We start from the raw sequence: 23,628 nt of genomic DNA, 5'->3' as shown, positions 1-23,628 counted from the left end.
AAATGAAAACATACCAAAATTGTAAGAAATAGTCAAAGTAGTAGAATGAAATATACAGCTGTAAGTGTTATTTTAGAAAAGAAGACCTCAAATGAAAACCTTATCTTCTACCACAAAGAAAAAAGAAGTTACAAGAAGAGCAAGTGAAATAGAAAGTAAGCAGAAGAAAATAATAAAAAGCAGAAATCAGTGAAAGAGGAGACAGAAAACAATTGAGAAAATCAGTAAAACCAAAAGCAGATTCTTTTCTTTTGTTGTTTTTTTGAGGAAGATTAGCCCTGAGGTAACATCTGCTGCCAATCCTCCTCTTTTTGCTGAGGATGACTGGCCCTGAGCTAACATCCATGCCCATCTTCCACCGTTTTATGTGGGACACCTGCCACAGCATGGCTTGACAAGCAGTGCATAGATGCACACCAGGGACCCAAACCAGTGGACTCTGGGTCACTGAAGCAGAATGTGTGAACTTAACTGCTGCACCACTGGGTCAGCCTGAAAAAAATAGATTCTTTAAGACCAATTAAATTAAATAACTTCTAGTCAGACTAAGAAAAAAGAGAATATATACAAATTATCAATATTAAGATTGATATAGATGATATTTTAATTTCTACAGATATTAAAAGAATAATGAATATTATAAATAATGTTATGCTACTAAATCTGACAACTTAGATCAGAGGCTGGAAAACTATGTTATGCATACCAAATCTTGCTTGCCGCTTACTTTTGTAAATAAGATTTTATTTGAGCAAAGTCACACTTGTTTACCTTTTGTCGATGACTGCTTTCACGACACAATGGTAGAGTTGAGTAGTTGCAACAGAGAGACTGCATGGCCCACAAAGCCTAAAATACTATCTGATCCTTTCAGAAAAAATTTGCTGATATCTGACTTAGATAAAAAATGGGAAATTCCTTGAAAGGTACAAGCCACCAAAATTCACTCAAGAAGAGCAGATAACCTGAAAAGCCTGATAACTGTCAAAGAAATTGAGTTAGTACATTAAAAGTCTTCCTACAACAAAACTTCAAGTCCAGATGGTTTCTTTGGGGAATTTGGCAAAACACTTAGGAAGAAATAATGCCAAATATATACAAACTCTTCCACAAAATTTAAGAGGAGAGAATACTGAACAACTCATTCTACAAGACCAGTATTATTCTGATACCAAATTCAGATAAAGGCATTACAAGAAAAAGACCAACAAAAACTACAGAATATGTCTCATGAATATGGATGGGAAAAAAAAGTTAGCAAAACTTTAGCAATTAAATCCAATAATATATAGAAAGGATAACACATCATGACTAAATGGGGTTTATCTGACGGACACAACGTTGGTTTAACATTTGAAAATCAAGTAATGTAATGCACCATATTAATAGACTATAAATGAGTTTACCATGATGTCAGTATACAACATCAGGATACAGATTTAAATGTGTTTCTATAAAATTGAAATGAATAATGGGAAACTGAAAAAAATATGATTTACAATAGCATCAAAATATGAAATAGGGATAAACATGACAAGACCCACACATTAAAAAGTACAAATTACTCTTAAAAGGAAAAACAAACAAATAAGTAGAAAAACATACACGGTACATGGATCAAAGACTAAATATTGATAAGATGCCAATTCTCACCAAAATTGATCTATAGGTTCACTGTAATTCCAATCAAAATTATAGCAGACTATTATTTAGAAAGTGATAAACTCATTCTTATATACAGAGGCAAAAGATTTAGAAGAGGCAAAGCAAATTTGAGAAAGAATAATGAAGTTAGAAAACTTTACTACCTTATTTCAAGACTTATTATGAAACCACAGTAATCAACACATATAGTATTGGTGCCAAGATAGAGAAGTAGATGAATGGAAAAGAATAGAGAGTCCAGAAATAGACTTACACATATACGACCAACTGAGACACAACAAAGGTACAAAGCCAATTCAATGGAGAAAAAGAATCTTTTCAAAAATGGTGACAGAACAATCGGATCCAAATATACAAAGAGATGGGCTTTTGATCCATCCTTTGCACCATTTAAAAAATGATCTCAAAGTGGATTACAGACTTAATGTAAAACCTAAAATTATAAAATTTCGACAAGAAAACTAAAGAGAAATTCTTTGTGAACCTCGGTTAGGAAAGATTTCTTAGGTAAAACACCAAAAGCATGATACATAAAAAAACAAAAACAATGCTAAGTTGGATGCCATCAAAATTAAGAACTTCTCTTCTTTTAAAGATTAAGAGAATAAAAAGGTAAGCCACATACTGGGAGAAGATATTTGCAAATCATATATCTAATGAAGAACTTGTGTCAAGAATGTATAAAGAATTCTCAAAACTCAATAACAGGAAAAGAGTCAACCCAGTAAAAAGATAAGCAAAAGATTTGAAGAGAGATAAAGAAGATATGCAGAAGACAAAAAACACACAAGAAGATGCTCAACATCCCTAGGTATTAGAGAAACACAAATTAAAGACAATGAGATTCCTCACTACACATCTATTAGAATGTCTAACATTAAAGACAAACCAAGCCAAGTCATGGCGAGGATTGTAGAGCAACTGAAGTCTCAAACATGGATAGGGAAGATATAAAATGGTATGATCACTTTAGACAATAGTTTGGCACTTTCAAAAAAAAACTAACTGTATACTTACTATATAGCCCAGCTATTTCACTACTACTAGGTATTTACCCAAGAAACGAAAGCATATGTTTATTGGGAGACTTTTACAAGAAACGTTTATAACAGCCATATTTGCAATAGCCCAAAACTGGAAACAACTCAAATTTCCATCAACAGGTGAATGGATAAGTTGTTGCATAGCCATTCAATGGAATACTACTTGGCAACAAAAAAGGAATGGATTATTGATATAAGCAACAAGTTGGAGAATGTAAGAAACCAGAAAATAATACTGAACGATTGTATTTATACAAAATTCTAGAAAATGCAAACTATAGTGACAAAAAGCAGAGCAGTGGTTGCTAGAGGATAGGGGTGGGGTGGGGGGGTGGGCTGGGACAAAAAAGGAGGGATTACAAAGGGGAAGGAGGAAACTTCTGAGGTGGGTAGCTATCTTGATGGGGATAACAGTTTCACAAGTCAAAATGTATCAAATTGCACACTTTAAATATGCGCAGTTTACTCTATGTCAATTGTATCACAATAAACATGCTAAAAAAAATCCCCTGTCCCAAAAATTCCCTTTAAATTAGAATCAAATGTAAATGCCAGCTCTAGCAAGCACAGACTTGTTGGGAAATGTTAGGATAATTATAACACTTGCCTATAACTCTGGTGACAGCATTACTCTTCCCCTCTTTTCTTTATGAACTTTAGGCTATGGAATGAAATAAACATAGCAAGCCACAGAAAAAACGCTGAGATCCTGGGGCTTCTGTAATGAGGAAGAGTTATTGTTTAAGGTTCCAGGCACTCCTTTTAGTGTCCCGTGTCACAGACCACTGGGTCTCCACCAAAATCTGCATTTTCCTTCCCTCGAAATATGATTATACATAACTGAATGTGGCTAGACATTTTTACAAGCTTCCTGCAGTTATGTGTGGCCATATGGCTATTCTCAGCAACAGAAAGTGAGCAGAAATTATGAATCCCTCATATGAATTAAGGTTTTACGAAGCAAATTGTGTCCCCAGTTTCCTTTCCCTTCAGCTGGCTTGATGCTGATGACAATAGTGCCCCAGGGGATGGCAGAACCACAGATGGAAGAAAGCTTGGTCCCGAATCCCAAATGGAACAGTGTCACTCACCCATTGGTTATGCTTATGCTAGATTTTTACATGAATGAGAAATTTCTCTTTAGTATTTGATCCATTACACATTATTCATAGCTGTTTAGCTTACTGCCTCACACCAAAAATGTAAAGGCCAGTAGGCTTGTGCCCAGACCCCCCACCCCAGAAGAAAGGAGTGCAAACTCATTCCAAGGGTTCTAATAGTTCTCCCCAAATCTTGGATTGTGCAATCTTCCACAAATCTCACCTACAGAATCTCAGCAAATATTTTGGCTTTCCTTATTAACCAAGGTCATTCACTGGATACCTCCACAGGTAGAGAGTAGCTGGGCTAACTCCTTTTTCCTGGAACTTACTACATGGGAAAATAAGTGGGAAGGGGGGCAATTACTCAGATTCTCTTTTACAATCATCTCCTATCCTCCAACTTACACCAGCTCCATGGGCATCAGTTTGCCTGCTATGTCTCCTTTCCTATTTCTTCCAATTGAAGTGCAGATCATGATGAGGATTGTGCATTTGGCCTCTGTTCTCCAACAAATTTGATCTCCCAGATGAAACCATACCCTAGAGCAAAACAGTGGTGGGCTTTTACTGTAACCTGCACTTCATCTCACCAGATACAAGAGCTGAGCCCTGAGGATAAACTAGTACAGTACTTCTCCCTCATATGCAGGGGGATATGTCCTGAGACCCTCAGTGGAGGCCTTTCTGAAACTGGTGATAGTACGGAATCCTTTATATACTGTGTTTTTTCCTAAGGAGCTTAATGGGTGGGTAGCATATGCAGCATGCTTATCCTGGATAAAGGGATGACTGACACCCTGGGCTGAATGGAGCAGGACAGCATAAGAGTTCATCACACTACTCAGAAAGACATGCAATTTAAAGCTCATGAATTGTTTATTTCTGGAATATTTCATTCAATATTTCCCGACCTTAGTTCACCGTGGGTAACTGAAACTGCGCAATGTGAAACTGCAGATAAGGAAGGGGAGACTTCTGTATTTCCTCAAACCATGAAGAAACTTCAAGTGTCAAACAGACTGAGGGCTAAAGGCAGGACTAGGCAGAGTCATTATCTAACCATGATCCCTTTCTGTGATCTTCCAAGTTGTAAATTTCTAGATATGCTGAGATCCTCTTCTCTCTGCCATTACCATCTATAAAAATGCCTCAGAGGGGTAAGGGGTCTGTGTAGAGATGAACATACTTGCCTTACAATAGGGCCCGCTTGGGGATGGAATTGCATTACAAGAAGAGCTGTCCAATAGAAATATAATGTGAGTCACATATATAATTTTAAAATTTCTACTATATACATAAAAAAGTGAAATAAAACACGTGAAGTTCATATATATTTTATTTAATCCAATATATTCAAAATATTATCATTGCAATCTACAATATAAAAGTTATTAATAAGAGATTTTACATTATTTTTTGAACTAAATCTTCAAAATCTGGTGTGCATTTTACACTTACAGCACATGTCAATTCAGAATAGTAATATTTGAAATGCTCAATAGCCACTGGTGGCTCTTGGCTACCATGCCAGATGGCCATCTCTAGTCAACTCCTTGATATTCACTTCCACCCTCACATCCACCTCATAACATCTTTTACAGTTGGCTCCAAAAGCATACAGCACCTTTCTATCAGTGATAGACACTCATTCACTAGCTGTTCATGTTAGAGTATAATAAAGAAAAAGGGGAGTGAAGAAGCTGGAAAAAATCATTCTCTACCTAAAAGTGCTTTATATTAATTATTTCCTCTTAACATTTTCCTCCCATTCTGGGAGAAAAGTCTTTATTGATCATTTTCTTCATTTCACCTTTTTTCACTTCAATGCATTTGGAAGATTTTTTGTTTTACTTTTTCAATTACTACCCTTAAATTTTTAAGATCTATGAAGGCTGTAGTGAAAACTGAAGTTCCAATCTCTTTCTTTAATTTGAATTTAAAGTCACCAAAATTAGCAGTATAATAGTATTTAGCACTCAATCTTGTATGTACACTTATACAAAAATACAGGATTTTTTGCTCATTAATTGCATTTTATAAAAGCCTGACAACAATGTTACAATGATGTAAAATTACAGGTCAACTTCCTTCATAAACAGAGATGAAAACAAATCCTAAACAGTGTATTAGCAAAAACAAATCCAGTATTGCATTTGGGGAAAACTAGTGATTTATTTCAAGAATTTGTGTTAGATTTAAAAATTAAAACAAATGAATGTACTCCAATAACAGAAGAAAAATGACACGATTATTTCAATAATTACAGAGACAATATCTCTTGAAATTCAGTTTTCCATTCACTACAAAAACTTACAGCAAATTAATAGAGGAGAACTTCCTAAAATGATCCCATGCATCAACAAAACAAATCTTTATCAAATACCACGTTTAATGGTAAAATGTTGAAAACTATCCCCTACTCATTTCAAGATATGTAATTAATTCATCAAGGATGCTCACCATCACCACTGGGTGCACTCTAGCAATGAGTAAATGTTCACAGGGAAAGAAGTAAGAATGCAGAAAAAGAGAAGGGCAAAAGAGAGAGATTGAGGTGCAGATAAGTCTCAGAATAAAGGATACTGCTCAGATGTGGGTGAGAACAGAACGTTTAAGAGCTTGGGCGACGCAGGGTCATCGGGACTACACAGTTACAAGGATTAAAATATGGACAAAGGGTAGTAGGAAAGTAATATTTAGAGAAGGTGTAGATGGGGAAGCCATGGTTTGTGACATTAAAAAAGGAGACGGTGCCAGCCTCATAATCTAAGAAAATCCCAATGCGGCGAGGGGGCACCATCATGGAGAGGAGCAGGGAAGCAGAAGATTCCTCATAGGCTCTATATTCATGTTTATGATGTAACCCAATCACCCAGTATCCACTTTGAGGTTGATATCTGGAGTAAACGTTCTGATTGTTTATGAACTGGTTGAAAGAGAATGGAGGTCCTTCTGTATTACTGCACACCCCCAGGATCCAGTCAGTCTTCTTGGCCACATCTACCTCCCAGTAATGTTTTCCTGAGGAGAAGTGTTGAGAGCCCAGGATACCACAGTCATAGTGCTCTTTCAGACGGGACCCAGACAGCTGAGCACCCACAAATCTCACCTGTCTCCGGTTTTTGGATAGGACGAGATTTAAATTAGCTGTGTGTGGATTCAGAGTCACATCCACTGTGAAAAAAGGTACGATGTCAGCAGATGAGAATGGGTACATGGGTCTTATGACACTGAGAAGAGAACAAACAGAAGTGTGGGAGGAACTGGAACTATGTGTTGGAGAGATGGGGGTAGGTATCAACATCTCCCTACCTGAGATTATGTGTGGGTATGTTTGGAGAGGAGCATGTGAAAGAGGATAAGAATGTGTCAGCTCAAAGAAGCCATGGTTTCTACTTACCCCAGTAGCTTTGGACATCTGTCAGCTCTGCATTGATAGAAAGAGTCAATCAGGATGCATAGAACCAACAGTCTCAGGTCTGATATCTCTCCCCTTACCTCACTAAGTGGTGTGCAGGGAATTCTGCGAGGATATGAGCTGGTCATTTCATTCCCCCTTAGATATGAACTGCACCTTCTTCAGCACATTATGTCCCACCCCCTCTGATCTCTCTCTTTGCCACTATTCCCAAACACCAACTATACCTTCTATTCTACTTATTGCTTACTCATACAATAATCCTGTATCCAAACTCTGTCCCCTGAATCCTCTCACCTCTAAACACTCGCAGCATCTTTTTCAGATCTGGGGCCCGAAACACACTCTTCAGCTTGGTGGGGAGAGCTTCTGGCTTCTTCAGGGTCCAGAACTCACTCCTAGAGATGACAGACCTTATGAATCTCCTATACTGCTGACCTTGGATTCCTCCAACACCTCTGTCCCCTTCGTCTCCCAAGCCCATTGATGAATTTCAACACACTCTCCTGAAGAAAACTAGCACAATTCTGCAAACAGTCCTGACACTAGAGCCAGAAGACCTGGACTAAACACTACCTTCTCACCATCTGTGTAAATTTTGATAAGATTTAATCCCCCAAAGCCTCATTTTTGTTTGTTTGTTTTGTTATTTTTTGTAAAATCCAATAATTTTCCCTTCTTCCTCTACTTTCTAGAGATTGTATAAACTCAAATAAAATAATGGCTGGGAAATTCTTTGCTACCTCTAAAAAAGATACAAAATACTTAAAACGTCAGTGCCATCTTAGAGTGGCTACCAGGAGGGGCTAGAGCTGTCTGTGTTGACAGGCAGATCATTAGGACCCTGTTGCTGGGCCTTTGAGACTATCAAGTGAAGATGTCTTTTCTGAAGAGTCTGTGAATTTAGGATTTAGGGTCTCCCAGAGTCCTAGGGAGAAAGGCCTTCAGACTAGCATCTTATGATTCACTGTCTCTGGGAATATTACGTTAGCTGGAGAAAGGAGACGTCCTCACCTCCAAACCGAGAGTGAAGACTTAAGAAGGGACAAAAGGCTTCACATTTCATGTGTCTGTTATGTGCTTGAAGGTACCAGGTGTGTGGGCAACTTTAGATGCTTCCTTGCTGTATGAGATCCCAGAGTACGTGATCCAGAAGAGAACATGTTTTGTGCCAGGGCCAAAACCACTCTTCTCAAGACCTCAGGTCTATGTTTTTACTGGAATTGAGAAAAATGGAAGTCTGAGGAGAATTAAGTAGCAAGCCATGGACTGTTTCAAAGCCAAGAGAAAAAGGGAAATTTAAGGCAGATGTCCCAGGAACTGATTCTTGGACATCAGCAAATGATGCAGATGGGAAATTTCCTTCTGATAAAATACACAGGGCAAAGAAAATCCCTGTATATTTTGAGGCAGACAAAAAACTACTGGAATCAGGGATGGAAGCAGGTACAGAGGTTTGTGGAAAAGGAGTTCCATCACGGAGCACTGGGGGCATCAATGATACTGCAACTCTTTAATCTTAATTTTATTCTGCAATTTGGGGCCTTCCACCACCCAAATTCTCCTGCCATAGAAACCAAGCCAGTCCTTCTATTTGAGGGCACCCAAAAGTTCTCATGATGAGCAACTCAAGACACCACAGTCCTAAATCTTCACTGCCTCGTGACATTTTTTCCCTTCCCCACTGACCATAAGATAACTCTACGGGTGTAGGAATCTTTTGTAAATCCAAGGAAATCACTTTGTATTCTCCTACACATACCTTTCTGTGACTTCACTCGCATCCTAGGGAGGAAAGAGACAGGTTAAACCAAGGAGTAATAGGCCTTGTCCTCTAATACAGCCTCAACCATGTTCCTCAACCCATCCCAACCACCCTGTGATATCATGGGAATAAAGATGGCCCCAGTATGGAGACCATAAAGTAGAGATAAGAAGTCAGAGCAGACTGTCCCTAAGATATCATTTAGAGATGTCGGGAGATGATTAATTCATTCACAATACCTTTGTTTTTACAGTCAAGCATGTATATATAACGTTATATACGCACATCATCTATTATTTGCTAGGCATTGTGCCTGGCCCTAGAGAATCTCACATGATTAAGTCATAATTCCTGTCCTAGAGCTGCTTACATTCTCTGATGCTGAGGATACAAGGGCCTTAAATATGGTTGTTTCTCAAACCTTACCTCCTCCAACCCTCTAAGCTACCTTTACTGACTTCATCTATTTTTCTTGATTTTAATGCACACGCGTTGATGATTCCCAAATCTGTACTTCTGCTGAGAGCTCTCATATATACCCCAGCAAATGAGCTACAGGCCCCACTGACTCAAGATGTTGAAAAGAAAACTTACCTTTCATGCAGCCATGAGGTGTCCTCTGTTATCTTCCACCTTCCTCAATGAAACAAGCATCCATTCATCACCAAATTTAGACAAAGTACTGTCCTAAAAACTACCTTATATTCACCCTGCTGTCTCAACTTAGTCCAAGCCCATCCATTTCACACCCTTGACTTCTTTTAGCCACTTGCTGTTCACTGCCATTACTGCCACTGCCTGCCTCATTTGAGTAGAACTGCCTTACGGCCTCCTATTTCATCTCCCTAACTTCTGCTCTATATGCCTCAATGACTCTGAGGAAAGGCTGATGGTCCGATAGATATAATACAGGAATGACTATTTTCTCTGTGTTGGGACTATTTTTGGATGCATTTGACAGAAACACAAATCAAACTGGCTTGAATACTGAAAGTGATAGAGTTGGTGGATGTATCAACTTACACCAAATATCCAAGATTATATCAATCTTAAGGCATAGCTGTACTGAGGAACTCAAAAGATGAAATTAGGATGCTATTTCATGGCTATTTTTCTCTTATGTTAGCTTTATTCTCAGGGTTCACATTTTGAAATTTGAAAGCTGTGGGCTTGCATCCAGCTATCCAATCTTAATGGGCAACAATGTCATACAGATACGGAAAAGAGAAGAAAGAATGTGTCTATGATAGGCAAGTTCTGGAAAAATTGGCTCTGAGATAACACTAAGTTAAAATGTCCCTTGGGCAGCATACTAACAAGTGTGAGAGTTTAGGCAGGTGCCTGGACTAGTGATATAAATTGATGATCCTTTTGCACTTATGGAGCAATTTTTACAGTTCAAGGAGCCTGTGGAGGGGCTAGAAGAAGAAAGGGAAGGAGAAAAGGTTAGGGTAATCCAAATCAAAGATGAGGAACAAGGTTAAGAAGAGTAAAATGAAGATGTGAAACCAGAAGCAGTGAATGAGGAAAAGCTCCAACAGGTGGAAAGTAACTACAACATGCCCCTAACACTAGGGCCCAAGAATAAAGAAGTGATTATTCCAATGGTAAAGGGGGAGCAAGAAGAAAGCAAGAAGATAAACAGAAAATAAGAAACAGCCTGAAAGTTATAGGATGTCATAAGGTACATCCTGCTTCCACTTCATGGTCACACTACTCACTCTACAGAGAAAACCACTGCTCAGATTTCAACCTCAGTTCAAGCTCCTCCATCAAATCTCTCTAGACTTGACACCCTGCACTCTCCAAACCTAAACACACACACTCCATAGACCAGAGCCCAGTCTTCTTTGTGCCTCAAAAGGTCTGTTCAAACTTCTACTACAACATTTTAAATGTTTCTGCCCCAGAGAAGAGTGAAAGCAAAGAAGGGCTGGTGATTACATAACGAATCTCTAAGAACTTGAGCTTGGTATGTTTGCCTGTGACCAACTAGGTGAAAAGTACCTGTCAAATCCCAACAAGGCATCAGAGACAAAAGGCCTAATGGCCAGTGATGCTCAAGAGGAGAAGAAAGGATATGTTCCCTCCAGTGACATTTGGCAATGTCTGGAGGATTTTTGGTTGTCATAGTTAGGGAGTGCTACTAGCATCTATTAGGTAGAAGCCAGGAATGCTGCTGACAGACTACAATGTACATGGCAGGCCCTCGGACCAAAGAATTTTCCAGCCTAAAATGTCAATAGTGCTAAGATCGAGAAACGCTGCTATAGAGCATCATTGGATGCAATAAATCTTCTCCAAAGTACCAAACGAACTTTTGGACCATCCTTTATAAATAATAAATAAAAAATGAGACATCCCCTTAGCATTTGTACTTTTAATTATCCCATGCTTTACCTGTGACCTCCACACAGTTTAATAAGGAAGAGGCACTACACGGTCAAAGAATTATTCTTGCCCCCATCACGATATCAGCCCCATATCAGAAGGGAAAAAACGTTAGTCTCTCTTTGCCTTGACTCTCCGACTGGGGGCTCCTGCAAGAGTCTCACCTGTAGCAGTTCCATTGTTGACCCCTGACACCGACGCTCAAGATCGGAAATGAGCTCTCTCAGCGACTGGCTCTGGTGGACCAGCTCATCCTCAGCCTCTTCTATAATACTCAGCCCCTTCCTCCCCTCCTCCTCCAGCTTTTTCAGTTGCCGCTGCTCCTCTTTGTCCAGGATGCTTCTCAATTGATTAAACTGTGACTGAATCCTGTGTCTCTCGGGTTCCATCTGATTCTTCAGGAACACGGAAGAGAAAGAGGCTGCTAGTTGGTTGAGCTGAGGGTCTCCTCTATAAGGGATGGGGGAGACAGGCTCAGCACTGCTTTTCCGGCCTGGTCTCAATGGGAGAGGGGGAGTAAATGGGGGAGTAAGTCCTACAGAACCTGTTCTTTCCCTCTTCTATTTTCCCTTCAGCTCTTCCCAGACCATGAGCCCCAGGCTGCCTTATCTAGTCTTCCTAGATAGAGATCATGATTCCTGGGTGAGGTTTAGATTCCAGGCAGCCTCTTGGCTTCTCATGCCTCTGCATCAGCCTCCCATTCCAGTTTTAAGTATTGAGGTAGGAATGATTGGCCTGGCCTAACCTGTCTTTCTAGGAAGATTCAGATCTTGAACTGCAGAATAAGGTCCAGAATCAGGAATTAGGGGATGCCAATGGTCGTCGTTCCTCTCCTAAGTGGTTGTCTTCAAAAACCTGGATTCTCTTTTGATATGTTCATTTTCTAACTCCCCTTTCTTTGTCCCTCATCCTACACCAGAACAATACCCTTGTCTGGAAGGGTTGCAGTGAAGGACTAGGCAAAGGGAAGCTCTTCTGGCCAAATCAGGGAACAGAGAAGACCAGGTCTCCTTTGCGCTTGGCTCCCATACCCTGCCCTGATTCCTGTCCCAGGACACCTTCAGGGAGAATCTCTCTTACCTTCCAGGATACCCTCTTCTCTCTAATAACAGCTTTTAGTTTCTCAGCTTCCTGCTGCTCTTGCCTCAGCTTCTTCAGAGACTCTTGGAACTTCTCCTGGAAGAAACACATCAAGTCAAGCAAGGCAAAGTGTTAAATTATTTCAGTGCCTAGACGTAGAATGAATAGGGTAGAGATTATGCTGACCTCAGAAGCCTGTCCTACCCTGGGATGAAAAACTGAGAGGCCAAAGTATCTTTAATATATGGAGAATTGACACCAATGGGAACAGGCTGATTCTCTTTCCTTTGGGGAAAGAACCTAGTCATGTAGCACTTTAACTCCTTTACCCTCATTGCCAACATATCCCCCACACCCAATCCACCAAGCCCATTATTTGCCCCCAGTGGTATCCTCTACTCATAAGGCCATGTAGAGCTGATTTGAGCAGCCAGAAAGGGACGAAGTCTCTACTCTTGGCCAGGGAGGCATTTTCTAGGTTCATTCCTCTAGCTAAATGGGAGGATTACCAAGAAATTAGATTAGAGCATGAAGTTGAAATCTCCTGCTAAGGGAGGAAGTCTCCTCCTCCCTGCCTTCCCTTCTTCCTGGTCTTTTACCTGGTACTCCTGGGCAACCTCCTCCATGAGGAACGTGTGGTGACCACGGTGCTCCTGAGAGCGCTCACAGAGCCAGCAAATTAGCTTCCCATCCTCCTTACAGAAGAGCTGGAGTTTTTCTTCATGATGTGCACAAAGATTCACCTTCAGCTGCTTCCCAGAGCCCAACACCACCTCTCTGACCCTCTCTGCTATGTTGGCCAGGTGCCGATTAGGCCGCAGATTCCCAGGCTGGTAGCTGCTCTGGCACACAGGACAGCTGCTCTCCCCTTCTTGGCTGATCATCGATTCCTTGCTGATCCTTGTGATGCAGGCTTGGCAAAAGCTATGGCCACAGTCTATGCTCGCAGGTTCTGTCAGGAGCTCCAGGCAGATGGGGCAGGTCACCTCATCTCGTATGTCCACCAGTACTGCTGAAGTCATTGTGGCCATTCTTCTGGCTCCTGCCCACCCAGCCCTGACTGCTAAGGTGCTCTCTGCTTACAGAATCCTGGGTAGACGGGCAAACAAAAAAGGATCAGGGTAAGAAATGAGGGAGAAAGCTGGGAGGCTGATTGTCCTGAATAAAGAGGGGAGACCCCTGAGGTAACAGGGCTGCTCATTCTAACTTCAAACACATTCTTTACCCCAGCTCATAGCAGACATCAATTTGCACTTGCATTAGTACAATGATTATGATTTCCTTTTACTCCTATTAGATGCAGGGACAAACTGAGGCCCTGGAGAGGAGTGGCCTATTTGCACCACCATCTATTTGACCTTTTCCCAGCCCACCAAAACACAGCCTCAATGTTAAAAGCACCAAAATACACTGCTGCCTTGGTATTTTTGCACTTGCTGTTCCTGCTGCAAGGAAGACCCTTCATCCTGATATCTGCATGACTCTCTGACTTCATTCAACTCTCTCCTTGCATGTTCCCTTATCAGAAGGGTCTGCTGTCGAGCCTAACTAAAGCATGGCCACCCATACAATCACTCTCTGTATACTTACCTGCTTTTCTTATCACCACCTAATATGTATATTTAATTGTCTTAATCCTCCCACTAGAATATAAGCTCCATGAGATCAGAGACCCATTTTCTTTGTTACCATACCCTCAGAATCTAGCACAGTACCCAACACACAGGTCCTCAACTCCTCAGGAATAAAAATCTAGAACCTCCTCAGCCCTCTATAAATGATTAGACCTTTCTCATGAGCTTGTTCATCTCTTTGCCATCACTCTGGTGTTGCTCTCCAGTATCTAATCTCCAAGATCCGAGGCATCATTTATTGTGAAGAAACTTCCACCTTCTAACAGCTCTGCTCCACACAGAGCCCTTTCATCGCTCATGGTCACCTTCCCAGAAAAACCCAAAGATACAACATCAACCACAATGACGCAAGGTAAGAGTTTCACAACTAACACTTTTATGAAACCAATTGTGATTTAGATGTCACATTCACCTGCTTTCCTTATCCCTGAAGGAAAACTGAATAAATAAGAATTTTGGGTCCTTTAATAAAGAAATAAAGACACTAAGTGACTTTAGAAAAACACACATCTCCTAAGTCATAGAGTTGGCATAACTGAATATGTCCAGGGTCATTGTTTAAAGCTCTGTCCTCAACCTCATAACTTTAACAAAAGATAGTCAGTGGTAAGGCTGGTAAACGTCAGGCACAGACTCAGTGCTTTGGGATATGGAAATGGGAAAGTTCCCATTTGATGAAAAAATTTTACCTAATAAACTTTGACTGGAGCTTTAGGGGGCTCCTGTGTCAGTGAGAGAGGAGACAGGTGGCGTGGTTGAGGCCACACATATTCTAGAGATAGGATAGTCCAGAGAGAAAAGACCTGAGGAAGAGGTAGGCAGATGGGGTGGCTGGACCAAAGAGATCTTACAGCATTTAGGGAAAGTATTTTGGAATAACTAATGGGAGAAAAGGATAAAAATGAGGGGAAGGGAGGAATGAAGTATCAATACATGCTACAACACGCACCAACCTTGAAAACACTATGCTAAGTGAATGAAGCCAGACACACAAAAACACACACTATATAATTCCATTCATAGAAATGTGCAGAGTAGGTAAATCTATAGATACAGGAAGTAGATCAGCAGTTGCCGGGGGCTGGTGGGAGAGAGAATGGGGAGAAATTGCTAATGCGTTTGAGGTTTCCTTTGGGGTTGATGAAAATATGCTGGAATTAGATAGTGATGCTGGCTGAATGGCTTTGTGATTATACCAAGAAAAACATTAAACTCTATACCTTTAAAGGGTGAATTTTATGGTATGTGAACTATACATCAATAAACAAAATTGTATAAGAGGGACAAAAGAAGAGAGGGAGGCTACCTTGTGACTTCTAATTCAGGGTGCTCTCAACCTCACAGCTTTCACACAAGGCATGCTATGGGGGAGGATCTCAGAGTTAAGCATAGTGCTATAGTTGGTATGGGGAGACAATGATGAATGAAATAAATACTCTTCAAGGTACCATTTAGACTCCCAATAGGAAACAAATTCATTTTTGAAGACATAGCCAAAGACAACGATTATTAATGCAAACATACATGTCTGCAGGAAGGTATTTGTTTCAAGGAATAGTGGAAGGAAGGCAGAAAATCATCATAGATGCCGTTTTATGATAGTCATGTGCTAGGCAATGCTGATCTCTTACAGGCATTATATAATCTAATCCTACAGTAATTCTATCAGGTAAGTTTAATAACACCTATTTTACAAATATGAAAAGTGTATTTCTTAAGATATTTAATTACCAAAAGTCTCAGAGTAAATAAGTGACAAAGTGAAGATTCTAATCTAGTTTTATGCAATTCCAAATCTCAGGTTGTTAACCACCCTAATACAGTGGCCCATCTGGTTCTTAAAGGGAGAGAATGTTTTCTTCATGTCACCCACGCCACCTGCAAGGCACTCAGGTCACAAAGTGGCTCAGCTTCTTTCTATCCAGATCCTGACTGGTGCTTGTCTCATGTTTTGGCTGTACTGATTCAGCACGGCATTCTCCTCCTTCTCCGCATTTAAAGATATCCTACAGCTCCTCCTAAGTTATCTGCAGGCTCCTTCTGCAGTCTAATTCTGCTTCATTCCAGGCGGCACATCCCAGGGACTCAGGCTGCCCCTTTTCCCTGGCAGTGTGGGGCAGAAGAGACGGCAGTGGCTCTAGAGTAATGTAGACCCAGTTCTTAATCGTGAATTTACCAGTCTCTTGTTCTGGAACACTGCAGTAATTCCCGATCTGAGATATGGTCTAATCTTTTGTGTGTACTGAAATCAATTCCTCGCTCATAGTGCAGTTGCAATAATTATCCGTGCCAATGTGTAAAATATTCTCAATAAAAACTAGTTATCACTACACTTACACTGTTACTCCTTTCGATCTTCAGTGCTCTTCCCACTCACCATGAGGAAGTGGGCCTCTTCAGTATTTTTACTGGGGATAGACCGAGGTCTGGTAGATGGAGAGCTCTATATAAATATTAGTTTTAAGAATGAATGAATCACTTTCTCACCCCTTTTCATATCTTCTTCTTTTAGACCTATGAGAAAAACCCACTATCTCAATTCATAACAAGATTTAATATGATGGCATTTAAGGACAATGTGAGAAAGCTGGACCTGACCCAGTAGTTTCCGTGTGCCTGGCTCAAGGGCCAGTTAAGAAAGCTCGGAGCTTCTCTAACTAGACAACTAGAGATGCTGGGACTTACTCTAACTTTACTTTTTTCTGTGCTGAATTAAAATAGATGTCCTTATTGAAAAACATCTTTATTCTTATTCTTGGAAGTTTTCAGTTGTTAAATTATATTACTGTTGCCTTAAATCACACTGAGAATTTTTTTAGACATTTTCTATTATTTATTTATTTATTTTTACTGTTCCAACATTGAATCACTTTCATTGGAAGCCATTCGCTTTGCTTGCTTAGCTGGAGTCTTATTAGGGCCACTAAACATGAGCCAGCTCACAGATGCACTGCCTAATTGAAGGCACACTAGCCCTGGTCAGAGTTATGACCTTCACGTGTAGGATAGGCCACAGGGCAGCTGAGAGAAGGTGTAATTCCATAATTTTTCTTTGACTTGTCCTCCAGTAAAGGCAGATGTACACTGATGTTCAACACCGTCAGTGTGGGCATAATTTAAGAACACAAAGTCCTGTAATTTGCACCAATTTTCCCTTCTTGAGGGCCTGATAGGATAAAAAACATCAAATGCCTGTCAGTAACAATAGGGCCTTTCAGAAGAAAGGGTGAGAAAGTGTCCAAAACTAAGAAAAAATGCTCTGTGAGACACAGCACAGCTGAACAGGGCGAATATAGAGCATTGCTAGAGATTTAGAGCTGAAAAATGGGACCTCAGTGCTGCCACCTAGTGCACTCTGGTGCTTTTGCATGTACTGGACACATTCATCAGCTTTGCCCTGTTCCATAACAGCAATGTTAACACTAAGTATTTCTTGAAAGCCTGCTACGTACCGGGCAATAATCTAATTATTCTGCATGCAACAACTCAGTAATTCTTTATAACAATACTGAGTGCCCCTTCTACTCCATTTTATAATTGTATAAACTGAGGGCCAGAGAGGTTAGGTAATTGGTCCAAGTGGTAGATCCAGGATTTGAATATATTCCTCTTCTCCATAAAGGGTACAGAATAACATTGTTAACAATTAATGAAAACTGAGCAACTACTTGGTATTACAAAAGTATTTACTTATCATCTGAGACACTGGCATTTAACCAAATTAATCACACCTATGGGAAATGCGCACTTAGTTGATTTGCTAACATCTCCTAACACACCTACATAACCTCACTTAGCACACTATACTATGAGTGTCTATTACCTGTGTGAAATTAGGCTTCTGAGGGCAGAGGCCCAGTCTCTCCTGATTTTCCATGTATCCCAGAGCCCAGCACTGCACCTAACACAAAAGATGAGCAATTAACTTCACAGTGGAATTAAAATTATAACTTACTGCTGAGCTTATAAACTTAATGTTGGCACTGGGGCATCACAATGGAAACAAATGTGCTATTTTATGAAATTATTAAGGTTAAAAATAATTGAATTTGAAAAGATCAATAAAACCTATAAACCTCTAGTCAGGCTAACTAAGAATAAAAGAGAAAAGACTCAAATTACTAATATCAGAAATGGAAGGGGAGCATCACTACAGATCCCACGGACATTAAAGGTATAATAAAGGACTACTATGAACAACTCTGCCCATAAATTTGATAACCTAGATGAAATGGACCAATTCTTAAAAGGTACAATTTACCAAAACTCACACCAGAAGAAATAGACACCCTGATGAGCCTGTTTTTTTTAAGAAATTGGACCAATGATTGATAACCTTTGTTAATAGTCAAAAACTGGAAATAATCCATAAAAACCATTAACTGGCAAATGAACAAGCACAGCGTGGTATATCCAAACAATAGCACATTACCAAATAATAAAATGTAACTACTGATACATACAACACACAAGATAAATCTCAAAATAAATCCCAAAAGCGTTATGCAAGGTGAAAGAAGCCAGACAGAAAAGATAAGTTACTATATGATTCCATTTATATGAAATCCTAGAAAAGACAAAGCTACACTTGGTTTATTTGAAATATAGAAATTTGAAAATTTCTATTTGAAAGCTGATTAGTGGATCCCAGGACCTGGGCTGTGAGAAGATGAATTACAAAGGGTCAAGGAAATTTTGGGGGTGATAGAAATGCCCTTTATATATCATGATTGTGCTGGTGGTTACACATCTGTATACATGTCAAAACTCAGAATTATATGCTTAAAATTGATGACTTACTAGATATAAATTATAACTCATTAGAGCTGACAAAATCAAAACAAAGAAGAAATGCAATGAGGAAAATCGAAGTCAGGGCTTTCTGATCTTCTTCCAAGCACAGATTAGAACTGTGTTGTCAAATATGGCAGCTTCATGTGGTTATTGAGCACCTGAAATTTGGCTAGTTGAAAATAAGATGTGTTAGCGGACAGCATGGTGGTATAGTGGTTAAGTGTGCACACTTCACTTTGACAGCCTGGGAATCATGGGTTCAGATCCCTGGTGTGGACCTAGCACTGCTAGTCAAGCCACACTGTGGAGGCATACCACATAAAATAGAAGAAGACTGGCACAGATATTAGCTCAGTGACAATCTTCCTCAAGCAAAAAGAGGAAGATTAGGAACAGATGTTAGCTCAGGGCCAAACTTCCTCATAAATAAATAAATAAATAAATAAATAAATAAATAAATAAAATTTGAAAAAAGAAAAGATGTTTTAAGTATAAAATACACACCAGATTTCAAAGATTTAATAAGAAAAAATAATCTGAAATATCTCATTAATAGTTTTTTTATACTGATTGCACGTTCTAATAATATTTTGGATGCTAGTTAAATAAAATATATTAAAATCAATTTCACCTGTTTCTTCTAACTTTTAATGAAGCCACTAGAAAATTTAAAATTATCTACGTGGCCCCATTATATCTCTATATTTCTTTTCCATTTACTGCACTACTTTACATATTCAAGACAGAGAAAGATTCTGGAACAGAAAACATTATGTAAAAGTTAATGTCTCTTGTCAAAGGGTATAAAGATAAGCCTGGAGAAAGGAAGAAATTGTGAAGGGGAACAGACAGTTAGCAAGAGTTTGAGTAACCCTTGCCCAGGTACCAGCAGGCCCTTGACCATCGGCTGCTGCTGCTGAGCATAGCCCAGAGGAGACATAGAAGGCCGACTGAGTCTCCGACTGAGGCCATGTCTCAAGAACAGTGTGGATAGGCTAAGAGATGCCAGTCTGGCTGTGTGGAGTGCAGCTCCCAGAGCCTGAGGTCCTAGAGCCTTGTGGATAAAATTAGCAAATGAAAGAAGCCAAATTCATGGCCAGGTGGGAACAGTTAAATCAGAAGTGAATGCCTGAATAAAGAGGGTCATGTGGTCTTCTAACTAGCAGCATGGGCATCCAATGGAGCTCTTTATGCACAATGTCTTGCTCTTACCAGGACAAGTTCAGTATCTACACTTTAACAAGATCTCCAACTGATATGTATGCACAGTAGGGCTTCAGAAGCACTGCTTTCAATAAGGGAGCTTTCTTCCCAAGAGGACGCAATTTAGAGTGCAAAATAGCTAGAAAGTGTGGGGAGAGGAGGCAGAGAATGGACTGATATTTAGATCTGTAGCATCTACAGGTATTAGAATTAGACCGTCTTAGGCATATGACTGTATTAGAATGGAAGCTCACGACTCAATATCCAAACAGCTTTCAGAATAAACGTCACCGACTGGGCAGGGGATATTAAAGGCTGGTCCAGGCTGGGGGATCAGAATGAATGTGAGAAAACATGGGCAGGACTGCCCCCCAGCTGGGAGCTCTAGTGAAAATGGAGTAAAAACCTAAATAGGTAGCAAGTGCATTCATAAGTGAGTTGGGCTTCTTGTGCTTTCGAAATAATATTTTTTGCCTTTGAGTAGGGTTATATTCTACTTTATTGTCTAGAATCGTTTATCTAATAGGATGCAGTCAATAAATAGTCAAATTGGAACATGATCAGCTTCAAGTATTTTTCAAATTTCACTTCAAAAAGAATCACTACCCCATGAATTCAAAACTAATGATTTAATAACTTCGCAAATTAATTAAAATATTGTCCTGCACAGATATTTTTCTCCCTGAGTGTTAGATAATCCATTAACTGAGGATTTTTTTTTAGGACAGATCATAAAATTCTTATCATTTTTGGTTGTTCTCTCAAGTTGTGATATTACATTTGTAATTCCTAATTTTAAAACTATTGTATTTTTAACTTGTTTAGACGTCAGAAGTAGTCCTATTCCCCTTTATCACAGCGCATTAACATATTTTATTCCTTACTCTATTCTTTCAAAAATTGTGTTGATTCTGCATTTTTTTAAGCGAGGCATTGAGTCTGTCAATAACAACAATTTAAAAATTTTGAGTATTTACTATGTGTCAGGCACTCTCCCGTGTGTTTAAACCTCTGTGTCACTTAATCCTCACCCAAACTCTAGGATATAAACATTACTCTGTCGATTTTATAGATAGAAGAAACTGAAGTTCAAAGAGGTCAAGTACAAGTGGGGGTCACACAGCCTCCAAGGGTCACAGCCAGACTTTGAACACAGGCAGGCTGGCGGCAGCTACTTGCCCTTAACCACACGTTTCTGTCTTGATGAACTGACTGATTAAGCATTGTCCCTAATCTCACTGAGCTCATTTGCGGTGAGGATGAAAAAGAAATAAAGATAAAATAATCCATACCATAAGCTCTGAGAAAGAGTTGGGACTTCATCTCTTGCCCTGTCGCCTCTGCCAAAAGTGACAAGTGGCTCACTCATAGAACGGCAGACTTCTCTCTGTGACAGGCACAGAGAAGTAACCAGAAGCCAGAGCAGCTCCAAATGTGACAGCATCGGGTGCTCAAAGCCGTCTAGAGGAAACCAAGGAGTTTTAAACAGATTCTAAGGAAGAGCGGGCGCTCCCTCGTTGATCTTTTTCCGAACTCTCCCTCTCTTCCCAAAAGGCAGGGCTCCTCAGCCAGCCCCGGCCTTGGAAGAGACGCAGCAGGTCCGGCTGACCGCACAAGGCTCATCTCCCAACCGTCCCTGGGAGGAATCAGGCCTCCTGGGGTGGAGGATAAACGGTGCTCACTTCCTGGAGCGGAAAGGCTGGAGCTGGGGGGGGAGGGGGTCACTGACCTCTGAATCCAGGCCAGTCTCGTGGTTTGCCGTCATTCCTCAACAAAACTTCCGGAGCTGCCTCCCCTACATCCTTTAGCTCCCAGATTCAGGGTTTAACTACCATTGCCCTTTACACAAACTACTCCTAGCTCCAAAAGTGCCCCTTCTGTGCTCCCTTCCCAAACTTGAGTCAACTCAAAACTCCAGAGGTCTCCCTCACTCTTCCTTCACTCGCGAACCCCACATTCCAACTGGTAGGGAGGGTCAAACTCTCAGTACTAGTGCGCGACAGCGATGGCCCGCCAGAAAATGGATTTGCTCACTCACCTGGAGCGGCGGCCTGGATCAGAGCCGAGGATTGCAGCTGCCCCCGCCTCTACCAAAGCCGAGAGACTCCAGGGCAAAGAGGCGGGGCGAGGGGAGGAGGAGATACGGCCGATAGGCCCAATTTGTCCAGTGCAGCTTAGGTCCGGCGCTCCAGGGGTGTGGTCGCCAGTGCCGGGTCAGGCAGTTGGGAGCTGTACCGCTTACCTGATGAACAGCAAATTCTGAGGCCTTGGGGGCCACTTGAAGCCCAGAAATTGCCTTTGTAAAGTGTCTTCGCTTTAGTTTTCTGATATCGTCTGTTTAATAACACACCTGTATTCTATATTAATATGTTAATTAAAATGTGTAAATAAAGAAAAATATCTAAAGTTATACAAGTGAATAAAGATAACCACTTGGCATCATAATGGCGTATTTTGCAAAAAGATCGTTAAAAATTATCAATCTGAAATTATAGATAAAATTTACAATTATATCTGTAATTTTAACCTATGTAGCTGAGAGCATAAATGTTTGTTTTTAGGTCCTTATGAATACATGCAAAGCTTCTAAAGCCTGGGAACTGTAACTATAGGGTTTCAATGGCACAGCAATTCTGAGAAGAAAAGAAAGGCCAAACTTCCTGCTCCAAGGGGACTGAGATGTTGAGTGTGACCTGGTCTGGGAAGGTGGATTAGAGGAGGGGGGGCCTAGAGGGACCAGGATGCCCAGATAAAAGTCAGAACAGAAGGTTGGGCAGCATGGCTTCTTCCACTTAGCATAATATTTTTAAGGTTCCTCCATGTTGTATCATGTATGAGTGCTTTATTCCTTTGATGAGTGAATAATACTCCATTGTATGAATTTTCCACATTTTGTTTATTCATCAATTTTTAGACATTTGAATTGTTTCTACTTTTTGGTTATTATAAATAATGTGGTTATGAATCTTCTTGTACAAGTTTTTTTTTTTGGTAAACATAGACTTTTTATTTCTCTTGGGTATATAGACCTAAGAACTGAATTGCTAGATCATGTATTTGCTCTTTTCAGGATCTTCCAGACTGTTTTCTAAAGTGACTGTCCCATTTTACATCCCCATCAGCAGTATAAGAGGGTTCCAATTTCTCCACATCTTGCCAATATTTGTTATTACGTCTTTTCTATTATAATCATCTTAGTGGTGTGAAGTGGTATCTCATTGGTATTTTAATTTGCATTTCCCTAAGGACTAATGGTGTCAAGCATCTTTTCATACAATTTACTATCTATTTGTGTATTTTCTTTGGAGACATATCTATTCAGATCCTTTGCCTATTTTTTAATTGGGTTATTTGTCTTTTTATTATTAAGTAAGAGATCTTTATATATTCTAGATACAAGACCTTTATGAGTTCTATGATTTGTAAATATTTTCTCCTAGAGGTTGTCTTTTCATTGTCCTGATTGCATCCTTTGAAGAACAAGTTTTTAGTTTTGATAAAATCCAGTATTTTTGGTCACTTGTACTTTTGG

At 40.0% G+C, this 23,628-nt stretch overlaps 1 protein-coding gene across 2 annotated transcripts; it reads right to left on the bottom strand.

Annotated features, from left to right (window-relative positions):
- Positions 1 to 5,130: 5,130 nt before the first annotated feature.
- On the bottom strand, positions 5,131 to 21,749 carry TRIM6 (tripartite motif containing 6). 2 transcript variants are annotated; one of them, XM_014839654.3, is made up of 10 exons: positions 21,389 to 21,749; positions 18,900 to 19,062; positions 17,923 to 18,000; positions 13,065 to 13,554; positions 12,466 to 12,561; positions 11,550 to 11,780; positions 8,992 to 9,014; positions 7,527 to 7,627; positions 7,212 to 7,238; positions 5,131 to 6,985 (listed from the first exon to the last, which is right to left on the bottom strand). In XM_014839654.3, exons 4-10 carry the CDS (start codon positions 13,494 to 13,496, stop codon positions 6,423 to 6,425), a joined length of 1,473 nt encoding a protein of 490 aa, XP_014695140.1. In that variant the 5' UTR covers positions 13,497 to 13,554; positions 17,923 to 18,000; positions 18,900 to 19,062; positions 21,389 to 21,749; the 3' UTR covers positions 5,131 to 6,422. The 2 variants fall into 2 exon arrangements, with proteins under 2 accessions (XP_014695140.1, XP_070346977.1); XM_070490876.1 differs by lacking the exons at positions 17,923 to 18,000; positions 18,900 to 19,062.
- Positions 21,750 to 23,628: the final 1,879 nt, after the last annotated feature.

Source organism: Equus asinus, chromosome 20 (genome assembly GCF_041296235.1).
Source record: "Equus asinus isolate D_3611 breed Donkey chromosome 20, EquAss-T2T_v2, whole genome shotgun sequence".
NCBI classification, from domain to species: domain Eukaryota; kingdom Metazoa; phylum Chordata; class Mammalia; order Perissodactyla; family Equidae; genus Equus; species Equus asinus.
The sequence above is the reverse complement of the archived record's forward strand: the minus strand, read 5'-3'. Positions and strand labels throughout refer to the sequence as shown.